Here is a 15576-nt window from a genome sequence, read left to right as displayed (position 1 = left end):
TGTATATGTGTATTGTGTCTGCTTAGTAGCGGCTGTAAGACATTTGGCTTTACGCTGGAAGAGGCAGACGTGTGACAATGGCGGGGCAAATCCTAATGATAATCTGTTAGTACAGCGGCGCTGAATGTTTTCTTCCTCGCACGCCAGAATCAATGCTTGAAAAAGCGCTCCGTGCACATGGCCAACTGAAGTTAATTACTTGGCAAAGGCTTTTATTCCTGCTTGCCAGATATTCTGTTTTACTTTCAGTGACATTCAAAAGAACTTTATATTACAGGGAAGACGAACGATCTGGCAGCCGAGCTCGCTCATCACCTCCATTACTTTATATATTCATCTCCCTCTTTATTCTGTAACTTAAATAAATTGTCCGGCAGTAAATTATTATTTTTTAATCAATCCATGCCAATTTTTTTTTTTTTACTATTGGACATCTCGCTTAAAATTAAATACAATGAGTATCCTAATCTAAGGTCCATAATAATTTCAGACCACTCTGATTCTCTTTTCCAGGCTTGTTGTGTCTACTAGTGATGAGTGAGTGTGCTCGGATAAGGCGTCCTCATGCTCGGGTGCTAACTGTGTCTTCGCGGTGCTCAAATGTCCGAGTCCCCGCAGCTCCATGTCTCCCGGCTGATCGACAGAAGCAACACGTTTGTTAGGAAATCCCTCCATGTGTTGCGACTGTTGAACAGCCGCGAGACATGCAGCCGCAGGGACTCAGACATATTTTTTGAACACGCCAAAGTCACTCAGTTAGCACCCGAGCATGCTCAGATAACACCTTACCAGAGCACCTTAACCGTAGTATTATCGGGGTAGGATTATACACACGATTAGGCATCAGTGACATAACTCTCATAACCCCAGAAAGTAAAAGGAGGGGAAAAAAATGTAATAAAATATATATTTTATTACATTTTTTTAATAGAATTTTTATACGGAATACTTTCCTTCTAAAAACTGATCACTACATTGCTCAATAACCAGATACATATAGATAGGACATGTTCAGCATCAATGACACTGAAGAGCACAAGACATAAAAACAAAAAAAAACAAAACAAGTCCATCTAGTATAAATGGGGCTAATTCTTCAGTGGTTAATGCCACCAAAATCACTTAAATAAGTGACCCCTCGCCTACTGGAGCGGTTCCAGGGTACTTGTAGAAATCTGCATTAAAAAAGTGTGAACATTATGCAACCAAAGGACAAGGAGGCATCGCACCACTGATTTACCTCCAAAATGTCTTTTTTTGATAGTGGAGCTTAATGTCTCTTTAATCTGTACCACTTGTGATACATTTTATATCCTGGTTAAAAAAAATTAAAAATAAGGCCGATTGGGGGGGGGGGGGGGGGGGGGGATTAAAGCGCACAAGTGCCTATTACTTCGGCTTGAAGACTGGTGATGGGTCGAGTAGAATTCCTGCTGACAATGACGGACAGAGACTACCGTCACGGATTCACGTTTGGCTTGGAATTTGGTGGTAAGGCAATGACGGTGATCCCGAATAATGCATCCGACTCCTCTCGGGTGTGAGGGCGAGCAGCAGGAACAATTAGAGGCGTTAGGCACGTGAGAGAATGAGAACCGGTCCAGAAGAAATGTTGGCTTCTGAAGTTTACCTTGGCACAAATTACCATTTGGATGATGGCAGCACACATATATCGTTTTCAGCTCGGCAGCCGGGTATTTAGGGTGGTTGGAAGCAGCTGATGTCATGAGTATCTGCTGCACAAGCAGCATCTTAGGTCAGCGGGATGCAATGGGTTAATATTAGAAGTCCACAGAGATCCTAGTACGGCTCAGACTTCAGACTCTTGTACAGACAGCAGGTGAAAATCATTCCAAATACCTAAGGAGTAAAATGAAGACAGGAGAAGCCATGTTACAAAGGGGCTGCTAGAAATAGCCATCAGATAGATCATCATGTGGCCCTTGACGTCACAGAACGGCCAAGAGACTCCTGATCCTGTGTATGGGTCAGCCGAGAAGTCATGGTCAGTGCTCAAACCATGAAACACAAATATCAGGATCCAGCCTTATAGAGACTGGTAGCATAAAACCGTGCCAAATTCAAACTTTAATGCCTGCACATTAGATGAGTAGGTAAACACTTTCTAATGGAAAAGACTAAAGAAGAAAATTGTCCCAAGAAAACCAAGAGAACATTGTTGGGTCGTATTCTAATTGACAGGATCGGTGCACGGGTCATCTGTGAGGTGCACAGCATAATCAGTACCGCATCGTCCAGTGACCAGTAGTGGCTCTGCACGCCCAATACCAGGAGGAACGGAAACCTGTGTGTAAGGTCTCATTCAGACGTTGGCGTTTAAACAAGTACGTTAAAAATGGTACCGGTGTCAGTGTCTCTTCAGCATATATCGGTTTTTAACCATCAGTAAGTCCAGTTTTGCCATCATGTGTCACGAGTGTGCCCAGTTTTTCCATCAGTGTGTCACGAGTTTCCAGTTTAGCCATCAGTGTCACGAGTGTGCCCAGTTTTTCCATCAGTGTGTCACGAGTTTCCAGTTTAGCCATCAGTGTCACGAGTGTGTCCAGTTTTGCCATCAGTGTGTCACGAGTGTGCCCAGTTTTGCCATCAGTGTGTCACAAGTGTGCCCAGTTTTGCCATCAGTGTGTCACGAATGTGCCCAGTTTTGCCATCAGTGTGTCACGAATGTGCCCAGTTTTGCCATCAGTGTGTCACGAATGTGCCCAGTTTTGCCATCAGTGTGTCACGAGTGTGCCCAGTTTTGCCAGTGTGTCACGAGTGTGTCCAGTTTTGCCATCAGTGTGTCATGAGTGTGTCCAGTTTTGCCATCAGTGTGTCACGAGTGTCCATCTTCACCATCAATGTCGTCCGTGTGTCCATTTTTACCAGTGTGTCACGAGTGTGCCCAGTTTTGCCATCAGTGTCACGAGTGTGTCCAGTTTTGCCATCAGTGTGTCACGAGTGTGCCCAGTTTTGCCATCAGTGTGTCACGAGTGTGCCCAGTTTTGCCATCAGTGTGTCACGAGTGTGTCCAGTTTTGCCATCAGTGTGTCACGAGTGTGTCCAGTTTTGCCATCAGTGTGTCACGAGTGTCCATCTTCACCATCAATGTCGTCCGTGTGTCCATTTTTACCAGTGTGTCACGAGTGTGCCCAGTTTTGCCATCAGTGTCACGAGTGTGTCCAGTTTTGCCATCAGTGTGTCACGAGTGTGCCCAGTTTTGCCATCAGTGTGTCACGAGTGTGCCCAGTTTTGCCATCAGTGTGTCACGAGTGTGCCCAGTTTTGCCAGTGTGTCACGAGTGTGTCCAGTTTTGCCATCAGTGTGTCACGAGTGTGCCCAGTTTTGCCATCAGTGTCACGAGTGTGTCCAGTTTTGCCATCAGTGTGTCACGAGTGTGCCCAGTTTTGCCATCAGTGTCACGAGTGTGCCCAGTTTTGCCATCAGTGTCACGAGTGTGCCCAGTTTTGCCATCAGTGTGTCACGAGTGTGTCCAGTTTTACCATCAGTGTGTCACGAGTGTCCATCTTCACCATCAGGGTCGTCCGTGTGTCCATTTTTACCATCAGTGTGTCATGAGTGTGCCCAGTTTTGCCATCAGTGTGTCACGAGTGTGCCCAGTTTTGCCATCAGTGTGTCACAAGTGTCCATTTTTACCATCAGTGTCGTCCGTGTGTCCATTTTTACCATCAGTGTCACCCGTACATTTATTTTTACCACCAGTGTCCATTTTTACCATCAGTGTCACCCGTACATCCATTTTTACCATCAGTGTCACTCGTGTGTCCATTTTTATCATCAGTGTCATCCGTGAATCCATTTTTACCATCAGTGTCGCCCGTGTGTCCATTTTTACCATCAGTGTCGCCCGTGTGTCCATTTTTACCATCAGTGTGTCCATTTTTACCATCAGTGTCACCCGTACACCCATTTTTACCATCAGTGTGTCCATTTTTACCATCAGTGTCACCCGTACATCCATTTTTACCATCAGTGTCACTTGTGTGTCCATTTTTATCATCAGTGTCATCCGTGAATCCATTTTTACCATCAGTGTCGCCCGTGTGTCCATTTTTACCATCAGTGTGTCCATTTTTACCGTCAGTGTGTCCATTTTTACCATCAGTGTGTCCATTTTTACCGTCAGTGTGTCCATTTTTACCATCAGTGTCACCCGTACATCCATTTTTACCATCAGTGTGTCCAGTGGCGTAACTACAAAGTTATGGGCCCCCGGTGCGAACTTCCAAATGGGGCCCCCCCCGCCATAAAATTCAATGTAACCCCCATAGAATACAATGCAGCCCCCCTCATAGTATAATGCAGCCCCTCCATACAGGGGCAGTGAGAAAGACACGAGCAAATGGTGACGAGGGGGCAGGGGAGAGGGCACAAGGGGGCAAGGAAGACAGGCACAAGGGGACACATGGGGGCTAGGAGGCAGGGGAGAAGGTTACAAGGGGACTAGTGGGCAAGGGAGACTGACACAAGGGGACAATGGAGACTGACACAAAGGGCACACGGGGACTAGTGGACAAGGGAGACTGGCACACGGGGACTAGTGGACAAGGGAGACTGGCACACGGGGACTAGTGGACAAGGGAGACTGGCACACGGGGACACAGGGACTAGTGGGCAAGGGAGACTGACACGGGGAATAGTGGGCAAGGGAGACTGATACAAGGGGACTAGTGGGCAATGGAGACTGACACAAGGGGACACACGGGGACAAGGGACAAGCCCAAGGGGACAAGGGAGACAGGCACAAGGGGACACACAGGGACAAGTGGGAAAGGGAGACTGACACACAGGGACTAGTGGGCAAAGGAGACTGAGACAAGCACAAGGGGACAAAGGAGACTGACACAAGCACAAGGGGACATACCGGGACTAATGGGCAAGGGAGACAGGCACATGGGGACACAAGCATAAGGGAGACAGGCTCAAGGGGACACACGGCCCCCTGACCTGCCAGAGCCGCTTGCAGCTGCGACCGTGGTAGTTACGCCGCTGCCTCACACACACACATACTGCAGATATATCACACACACACACACACACACACACATCATACTACAGATATCACACACACACACCAGTTATCACACAAACACTACAGATATCACACACACACACACTACAGATATCACACACACACACTACAGATATCACACACACATCATATTACAGATATCACACACACATCATATTACAGATATCACACACACACTACAGATATCACACAGACATCATACTACAGATATTACACACACACACACACACACACACACACACACACACACACACACACACACACACACACACACACACACACACCAGAGATACCAGCTCATATATACAACTCACAATCTCCTCTCTGGTACAGGGGTGGCTGATGTAAACCGGCTGCAGCTCCTCAGCTTCTCCTGACTAAAGCGGCTCTGTCCCGCACCTCCCCCCTGCTCTCGCCTTCTGTCCCGGGGTTATTTTGGCTTTTTCTTAAATACAATCTCATTCAGACGTACATGAGATGTATGAGGGGGGGAAAAATACAGACTGAGAAGCTGTCTCATCGTGAAGACTGGAGCTGCTTCCTGTCTCTCACGTGCCCCGGCTGCCCCCTTCCCCTAGATACGCCTCGGACTGTTGCCGTGCAGGAGGAATCTCCTGCTGCAACATGGTGTTGGGTGCCAGCACAGCCCGCACAGTGGTCTATCCAGCACAGCCCGCACAGTGGTCTATCCAGCACAGCGGTCTATCCAGCACAGCCCGCACAGTGGTCTATCCAGCACAGCCCGCACAGAGGTCTATCCAGCACAGCCCGCACAGTGGTCTATCCAGCACAGCCCGCACAGTGGTCTATCCAGCACAGCCCGCACAGTGGTCTATCCAGCACAGCCCGCACAGTGGTCTATCCAGCACAGCCCGCACAGTGGTCTATCCAGCACAGCCCGCACAGTGGTCTATCCAGCACAGCCCGCACAGTGGTCTATCCAGCACAGCCCGCACAGTGGTCTATCCAGCACAGCCCGCACAGTGGTCTATCCAGCACAGCCCGCACAGTGGTCTATCCAGCACAGCCCGCACAGTGGTCTATCCAGCACAGCCCGCAGTGGTCTATCCAGCACAGCCCGCACAGTGGTCTATCCAGCACAGTCCGCACAGTGGTCTATCCAGCACAGCCCGCACAGTGGTCTATCCAGCACAGCCCGCACAGTGGTCTATCCAGCACAGCCCGCACAGTGGTCTATCCAGCACAGCCCGCACAGTGGTCTATCCAGCACAGCCCGCACAGTGGTCTATCCAGCACAGCCCGCACAGTGGTCTATCCAGCACAGCCCGCACAGTGGTCTATCCAGCACAGCCCGCACAGTGGTCTATCCAGCACAGCCCGCACAGTGGTCTATCCAGCACAGCCCGCACAGTGGTCTATCCAGCACAGCCCGCACAGTGGTCTATCCAGCACAGCCCGCACAGTGGTCTATCCAGCACAGCCCGCACAGTGGTCTATCCAGCACAGCCCGCACAGTGGTCTATCCAGCACAGCCCGCACAGTGGTCTATCCAGCACAGCCCGCACAGTGGTATATCCAGCACAGCCCGCACAGTGGTATATCCAGCACAGCCCGCATCTCTCGCCCCCCCCCCCCTCGAGAATGCCCCCACAGTCCAGTAAAAAAAAAAACAAAAAAAAAAACAAAAAAAAAACCACTCTCCTTACCTTTCCTCTTGCCAGCGTTGCTTCCTGCTCCGGTCTCAGGCTCGGCTGCAGTCTGCCCGGGACACAGCAGGTGCGCGATGATATGACATCATCGCGCACCCGCAGTGTCAGAGGCAGAGCGGGGAATGATGGGAGAGGGAGCGTCTGTAGACGCTCTCTCCTCCGTCATTGCATTCAACTATACCGGCGTCATAGACGCCGGTATAGTTGAATGCGACGGCAGGGGGGGGGGTGAGTCGGCGGCGGATCGAGCGGCCCATGACTGGCACCGGCTCTTCTGGCATTTGCCAGAAGTGCCCGATGGCCAGTCCGGCCCTGCTCTGACCTGCTGGCCCCGGGCCCCTGACCTGCCGGGCCGGGTCGCAATGGCGACCGCTGCAACCGCGGTAGTTACGCCCCTGTCCATACTGTACAATGGCCACACATAGTGCTCCATACTGTACAATGGCCACACATAGTGCTCTATACTGTACAATGGCCACACATGATGCTCCATACTGTACAATGGCCACACATGATATTGCCTACAGTATAATGGCCACACAGTTACTCCTACACACGCGGCTGAGCTCCGTACACATTGCACATGCGGCTCCCCTCCGTACACCTCGTACACCTTGCACACACGGCTCCGCTCCGTATACCTCGTACACACATGGCTCCGCTCCGTACACCTCGTACACACACGGCTACGCTCCGTACACCTCGCACACACCCGGCTCTGCTCCATATACCTCATACACACGCGGCTCCGCTCCGTACACCTCATACACACGCGGCTCTGGTCCGTACACCTCGTACACACCCGGCTCCGCACCATACACCTCATACACACACGGCTCTGCTCCATACACCGCATACACACCCAGTTCCGCTCCGTACACCTCATACACACCCAGCTCCGCTCCGTACACCTCGTACACACCCAGCTCCACTCCGTACACCTCGTACACACCCGGCTCCGCTCCGTTCACCTCGTACACACCCGGCTCCGCTCCGTTCACCTCGTACACACCCGGCTCCGCTCCGTACACCTCATACACACCCAGCTCCGCCTTGTACACCTCATACACACACGGCTCCGCACCATACACCTCATACACACACTGCTCCGCTCCATACACCGCATGCACACCCAGCTCCGCTCCGTACACCTCATACACACCCAGCTCCGCTCCGTACACCTCGTACACACCCAGCTGCGCTCCATACACCTCGTACACACCCGGCTCCGCTCCGTACACCTCGTACACACCCGGCTCCGCTCCGTACACCTCGTACACACCCGGCTCCGCTCCGTACACCTCATACACACCCAGCTCCGCTCCGTACACCTCATACACACACGGCTCCGCTCCGTACACCTCATACACACACGGCTCCGCTCTGTACACCTCATACACACACTGCTCTGCTACATCCACACAAACCCCTCCTGACCTCACACAAAAGCTTACCCTCCTCCAGCACGATGACGACCAGCACTGCACTACTGTCCTGCACTACACGGAAGCCCTTGATTCATGTGACTCCGACTCCTCCCCTCCTGTGACCTCATCCCAGGTCCTGTGCGCTCAGAGCAGCTGCAGCCATAGTTGTGATGTGCGGCTCTCTGCGGTGGAGGGGCTCTGCTGCGGGACAAGTGCAGTCCCACCCGTGATCGCGCATGCAATGAGAGAGTGCACGCGCACCAGGGCCTGTAAAGAAGATTTATTTAAAGGGCCGGTGGCCCATTTTGTAGCTCAGAGTTCTTAGGGGCCCGCCCAGTCTGCTGGACTGGGCGGGCCCCTAAGCACTGCGGGCCCCGTCGCAATTGCGACCCCTGCGACCGCGGTAGTTACGCCCCTGAGTGTGTCCATTTTTACCATCAGTGTCACTCGTGTGTCCATTTTTATCATCAGTGTCATCCGTGAATCCATTTTTATCATCAGTGTCGCCCGTGTGTCCATTTTTTTACCATCAGTGTCGCCCATGTGTCCATTTTTTACCATGCTTTACTTAAAACCTAATTCTACTCAAAATCTGAAATTATCAGGTGCTAAGTGGAATCAATTCACATAAAAACGAATTAAACTGTGCTAATCCGACACCTCTCATGGACAACTAGTCCTACTGGACCTATAATGGAATAGTCATAGTGCTCAGGGGTGCTAGGCTTCATCATTCAGAAAGGAGGGATTCTGAATTCTATGGCTTACCACCAATTGTCAGGTTAGCGGCCACCTTTGGAATAGAGCTTGTAAGCGCTGCTCTGATGCTGGCTGCATAGTAAGTGCAACTGTGCCCCACAGAGACAAAGCTGGCTGTACTTGAAGAATGGGAGCTCACACAGATGGGGCAGGCAGCACAACAATGCCGCTGGTCCGAACTGTCAATCAAGCAGGAGCACACCCCTCCCCAGCAAGCAGGAAAATAGAGGGCAGGGGAGCGGTGTGCCTCTAAAGAAAAAGTTGATTTTGTATTATTGGAAATTTAAGAAAAGTAATATTGTTAATATACTCATACATGCATAGATATGTATTGTTATTCTTCACATTTTCTTCAATAAAAATTATTTGATTTAAAAAAATAAGTTGAGACAATTCCATTATTTAGATTACAATAATTATAAAAAGAGATAAGTCACCTGTACAAAGCCAATGCCGATGCCCACCGCTCCGATAATAAGCAGATGAGATCGGATGAAGTTTTCCAGTTTGGTGATGCAGCCACCCTTTGAAGACAAGGAGAAAAAAGTAAAAAATGTGTTCACCCGTTTCCCTGCTGGAAGTAAGAAAAGTAATTGGTTCATCTTACAGGCTATTCTAGTATCACTGAGGACAAAACCACATTATGTCCAAAAATATTAAAATTTGAGAGTCCTCAGTGGTTGTTACCCTTTAATGGCTAACTGAAAAGAGGTCAACAGATTGCAAGCTTTCGGGACTGCTCAGGTCTCTTCATCAGGCATAAAATGGTCCCTTCATCAGGCACAGAATGCCTGATGAAGGGACCTGAGTAGTCTTGGAAGCTTGCAATATGTTACCATTTAATGGCTAACTGAAAAGATGGTACCAAGCACTGAGGACTCTCAAATTTTAATATTTTTGGACATAATGTGGCTAACACAGAACAAAAGATATCTATTTATTTCCTGAACATTATGTCCTTGAGCTTTTTAACGTTGCTTTATTGTTCTGCACGATTTTTAATCCCAAGTTTAAGAGCAGTCAGTGAAAGAAGTGGTTCCTGACCTCCACTCTGTAGATGTTTGACGGATGTTCTCGGACCCCACATTTAGGGGTAACCGTCTTACAGCAGCTGTCTGGAACCAGACGCCCCTCAGAGTCTGGAGACTTTATCCAGGCACTTTCCTTCCAGTCCTGGGAATTATTGCTGCCACAGCACTTAAACTAAAGGAGAGAAAAGAACAAGTCAGGAACAATGTGGAAAAACAAAGGAAAGGCTAACGACTGGTAGAATAAGTGGATGCTCTGAAGACCAGGCGGAAATGGTCAAATGAAAAGGACTCGAGAACAAGTAGAAGACATTTTTATTTTACAACTAAAACTTAAAAGGATTGTAGATCGCTGTGGCTAGAAGGAGCCCTGTGCACGGACACATGAAGGTCAGAAATGGAAGACATATTCCACTAAAAAGAATATTTGATGACTTTTTGAAGTACCGTACATAGAGTATAAGCCAAGAATTTCAGCCCATTTTTTTAGGCTGAAATTGCCCCTCTCGGCTTATACTCGAGTCATACCCAGAGGTCGACAGGGGAGGGGGAGCGGCAGCTGTGTAATCATGCTCACCTGCTCCTGGCGCAGTCCCTGGTTCCCCGGCGCCAGCAGCTTCTTCCTGTAGTGAGCGGTCACATGGTACAGCTCATTACAGTAATGAATATGGACCCCACTCCACTCCCATAGGGGTGGAGCCGTATATTCATTACTGTAATGAGCTGTACCGGTGACCGCTCACTACAGGAAGCTGCTGGCGCCGGGGAACCAGGGACCGTGCCAGGAACAGGTGAGTTGCGCGATATTCTCCTGCTCCCCCCGTTCCACCGCTGCCGGCCGCCGCTGTGTCTTCCCTGTCCTCTGCACTGACACTCAGGTCAGAGGGCGCGATGACGCGATTAGTGTGCGCGTCGCCCTCTGCCTGAACAGTCAGTGCAGAGGACGGGAAAGACGCAGCGGCGACCGGCAGCGGTGGAACGGGGAGCAGGTGAATATAGCAAGTGCCGGGGGCCTGAGCGACGAGAGGTGAGTATGTGATTTTTTTAATCGCAGCAAATGTCTACATGGGGCATCTTATGGGGCAAATGTCTGTATGGAGCATCTTATGGGGCCATAATCCGCATTTGTGCAGCATTATATGGGGCATATTTTAATATGGAGCATCTTATGAGGCCCATCATAAACTTTATGGAGCATTATATGGGGCTCCTGATTCAATATGGATATTCAAAGACAATTAACCTACCTACTGATGTCTCAATTAATTTTACTTTTATTGGTATCTGTTTGTATTTTTGACATTTACCGGTAGCATTTTCTACCCTAGGCTTATACTCGAGTCATTGAGTTTTCCCAGTTTTTTATGGCAAAATTAGGGGTCTCGGCTTATACTTTAGTATATACGGTATATAAATATATCACAGACTAGTTCATATACTCAAATTGTATTTTCCTTCATATCACTGCTTGCTTGCATTATTTTTTTGTCTAATTATGTCCTGCTTTACATATAGGAGAATGGCTTGCTGAGTATATCACATTTTTTTCCCAACAAGCCTGCTATTTTTGCGAGTAGCACAATTTTAGGACAGAGTTTAAAGCCATGTTCACATGCAGCTTTTTTTGCAAATTGAAAGCCGATTCTTACAGTCCCAGCAAAAGAAAGCTGTGGCGCTTTAGAAATCTCATGAACATGTTTTTTTTTTTTCCTGACTGAATCGGAGAACGGCAGCATTTTTTTAAATTGGCAGCGTGTCAATTCTTTCTCATGAATTTATATGGTTAAAAAAATGCTGAAAGTGTAAAAACGCTGCAAAAAAAAACGAAAACTTTTTTGGGGTGAATAAAACTAACTTAATTAATCATGTAAGCACACAATTTATCTGCATCAAAAAAAAATGTCAAACATGAAGTGTTTCAAATGCCAAAAAGCGCAGGTCTTGGCTACAAACAAAAAAATGTGTGAACAGCTCCTTACTCTCTGGCTCTCTGCTTCCGTTCATTGTCTTTTATACAGTCTTACTCTCTGGCTCCTTGCTTCCATTCATTGTCTTTTATACAGCCTTACTCTCTGGCTCCTTGCTTCCATTCATTGTCTGTTATACAGCCTTACTCTCTGGCTCCTTGCTTCCATTAATTGACTTTTATACAGCCTTACTCTCTGGCTCCCTGCTTCCATTCATTGACTTTTATACAGCCTTACTCTCTGGCTCCCTGCTTCCATTGACTTTTATACAGCCTTACTCTCTGGCTCCCTGCTTCCATTCATTGACTTTTATACAGCCTAACTCTCTGGCTCCCTGCTTCCAATCATTGACTTTTATACAGCCTTACTCTCTGGCTCCCTGCTTCCATTCATAGACTTTTATACAGCCTTACTCTCTGGCTCCCTGCTTCCATTCATTGTCTTTTATACAGCCTTACTCTCTGGCTCCCTGCTTCCATTCATTGACTTTTATACAGCCTTACTCTCTGGCTCCATGCTTCCATTCATTGACTTTTAAATGTCCACAATTTTCTAAATATTTACTTGTAGAGTTGCATAAATTTCCTTATAAAACCGGTAAAAGTAGTGTCTTCCACCTTTTTTTTAAAGGATAAAATATATAGTGTCATGAATGCAGATACCGATATGTAAAGAAAAAAAAAATCACAGTTCTGAAGAGTATAAAACTTGTCACCTCCTGCTGCAGCTTGTCCACAGCATTGGTCACCTTGTCCTCTCCGGGCTTCTTATAGTTCATGGTCATGGTGGTTTTCAGGCTTTGCTTCAGTTCATCGTTCAGCTGCAGAGACAAGAAAACGTCACCTCTTACAACTAACGTCATTGTAACTTTACCTACAGAAATGGTTGGCACAAGGGTCTAGGAATATTTAAATAGTATACTTCCGTTTCAGCATCAGAAATAATAAATTAGGAAGTCTACGTGATCATTGCAGGTCTGTTGCCAGATTTCACAATACAATCTGCATATACTATTTAATAGATCTCTTGGACTGGATGGGTCTAGTGTATTTACTTTGTAAATCCAACTCTGTACAACTGTATATTACTGATATTAAAATGAGCATTTTAGGAGTCCCAGTGTTTTCAGCCTCCACCCAACCAGCCTGACGGCTGCAGCTTGTAGTGAGCGATGTGAGATGTCAGCAAGGAGGAGGGACACTGAGGAGCTGTCACTTAGGCTAGGCTGGAGGAGAGTGAGCAAAACGTTCATTAAAGTATTATACAAACATTTGAAAGTTAAAAAATATTTTCAAATTAAGTACTCCGGCCTCATTAGGTATATGAGATCTATTGAATAATATACTGTGAAATCTGGTGACAGATCAGCTTTACCACTGTACAATTCTGACAGATTGTTAGGAAATGTCATGCCTCTGTATTACCTTGCATGCCCTATGAAACAAGGAAGAACTGTTCAGATCAGGGAACCGTCCCTCCAATATGTGAGACGAAGTGATTTTCTGATATCTGAACCATCTTTCAGCATTTCCCTATATTATTTACATTAACTAGTATTTTATCTGCAGGGACACTGAACGAACAACTGTCCCATATCATAAGAGACCGTTGACTAATATTTTATCAGAAGATTTCTGGTGCTGTAATGGGAAATCTGCTAAAGGACAGCCATGAACTTAATTTTCACTAGTAAAGTAGTTGACAGATCATTCTGTGCTTTTCTCAAGGCTTCTACTAAAAAATATACTTAGAATGTGTTTTTTCTTTGCACGATTTTAATTTTCAATGCCCGGCAGCCATTGAAGTAAGTACAATTGTTACCTGTGAGCAGAACGGAGCACACTGCGGCATGGAGGGAGAGACCGGGACAGAGCAAGAGTTACACACGAGTATATACAGTGAGCTCACACATGAGCAGCATGCGGGTGGGGGAGCAGAGCAGGGACAAGCTGGCATATTGGGGGGTATGAGTAGGGACAAGCTGGTATGTGAGGGGTAAGAAGGGGGACAAGCTGGTATGTTGGGGGGTAAAAGTGGAGATAAGCTGGTATGTGAGGGGTAAGAGTAGGGACAAGCTGGCATGTGAGGGGTAATAGTGGGGACAAGCTGGCATGTGAGGGGTAATAGTGGGGACAAGCTGGCATGTTGAGGGGTAAAAGTGGGGACAAGCTGGCATGATGGGGTAAAAGTGGGGACAAGCTGGTATGTGAGGGTTAAGAGTAGGGACAAGCTGGTATGTGGGGGGTAAGAGTAGGGACAAGCTGGTATGTGGGGTAAGAGTAGGGACAAGCTGCTATGTGGGGGGTAAGAGTGAGGACAAGCTGGCATGACAGGAGGAAGAGTAGGGACAAGCTGGCATGATGGGGGTAACAGTGGGGACAAGCTGCTATGTGGGGTAAGAATGGGGACAAGATGGCATGATGGGGGTAAAAGTGGGGACAAGCTGTTTTGTGAGGGATAAGAGTAGGGACAAGCTGGTTATGTGGGGTAAAAATGGGGACAAGCTGGCATGATTGGTAAAAGTGGGGACAAGCTGGTATGTGGGGGTAAAAGTGGGGACAAGCTGGTATGTGGGGGGTAAAAGTGGGGACAAGCTGATATGTGGGGAGTAAGAGTGGGGAGAAGCTGGTATGTGGGGGGTAAGAGTGGGGACAAGCTGGCTTGATGGGGCTAAGAGTATAGGAGAACCGGGTTTGTGCGGGTAAGAGTGGGACAAGCTGGTATGCGAGGGGTAAAAGTGGAACAAACTAGTATGGGAGGGGTGGGGTAAGAGTGGACACAACTCCAAACACTATGGAAAAAAAGTAAATTTACTCCCCCGCCCCATCGTATAGCACTTGAAACTCTACCCTAGTCTGTGACACTTTATTTCAGGATATGGTCACTCCACAGCAAGATAACGCCATATATTTCTGCTGCATGAAATATGACTTGATATAATCAGTCCTACACGACTGATTGGAAAACTGGACATCCTGCAAGTCTGCTATACAGTCATGGCCGAAAGTGATGGCACCCTTGAAATTGTTCCAGAAAAAGTATTTCTGCCAGAAAATTATTACAATTACCGTTTTGTTATACACTTAATTTCCTTGTGTCTACTGAAACATCAAAAACAACAAAAAGGGGGGGCGTGGCCTAGCTGCAGATGGAGTAGGTCACACAGAGCGGGAGCTCCATGTCCAGGAACCTTAAAGCGGCTCATACCTTCTTTCCGGCGGACTCTCTGTCTCCTATAATACCGGCATCGCTCCCTGGTGCGGCGGTGAGTGTATGGGGAAGTCCAGAGCCGGCGCACGCGACCCGTCCAGGCGGATTATAGATTTCTTTGCGGCCTCCCCTCGACTGCTGCAGGATCCCAAGATGGCGCCGTCCTCACCCAGAGCTTCCCGCTCCTCGCAACGCTCAGGCGTCGCTTTCGGGCGCTTCCTCACTCTCCAGCGGTGCGGTTTCCGACGCTGCAGCGTCGCATTCTCCTGACGCCCCGGTAACTGCTGCTTTACTTAAGGATTTGCTTGGAGATCTCAGGGCCTCCATTCAGGAAGACATCCGCACCATGCTGGCAGAACTGAAAGGAGAGGTAGTGGAGCTGGGGAACCGTACGGATCGATTGGAGCGCAAGATGGTTGAGCTGATCTCCTCTCATAATGAATTATGGGACGCTCAAGAGTC

At 48.2% G+C, this 15576-nt stretch overlaps 1 protein-coding gene across 4 annotated transcripts in view; it reads right to left on the bottom strand.

The window, feature by feature from the left end:
- Nucleotides 1-393: 393 nt before the first annotated feature.
- CD151 (CD151 molecule (Raph blood group)) overlaps nucleotides 394-15576 on the bottom strand; it is a 46589-nt gene continuing 31406 nt past the window's right edge. For 2 of the 4 annotated variants that reach the window (XM_077287822.1, XM_077287823.1), the window contains 5 exons: nucleotides 13726-13746; nucleotides 12620-12724; nucleotides 9954-10112; nucleotides 9347-9433; nucleotides 423-1860 (listed from right to left, as the gene is read on the bottom strand). In XM_077287822.1, the coding sequence (XP_077143937.1) occupies nucleotides 1801-1860; nucleotides 9347-9433; nucleotides 9954-10112; nucleotides 12620-12724; nucleotides 13726-13746 (432 nt within the window). In that variant the 3' untranslated portion in view covers nucleotides 423-1800. Of the gene's footprint in view, nucleotides 1861-9346; nucleotides 9434-9953; nucleotides 10113-12619; nucleotides 12725-13725; nucleotides 13747-15576 lie in introns of all 4 variants that reach the window. The other 2 variants (XM_077287824.1, XM_077287825.1) reach the window with 2 other exon arrangements.

This window comes from Ranitomeya variabilis, chromosome 2 (genome assembly GCF_051348905.1).
Source record: "Ranitomeya variabilis isolate aRanVar5 chromosome 2, aRanVar5.hap1, whole genome shotgun sequence".
NCBI lineage: Eukaryota > Metazoa > Chordata > Amphibia > Anura > Dendrobatidae > Ranitomeya > Ranitomeya variabilis.
The sequence above is the reverse complement of the archived record's forward strand: the minus strand, read 5'-3'. Positions and strand labels throughout refer to the sequence as shown.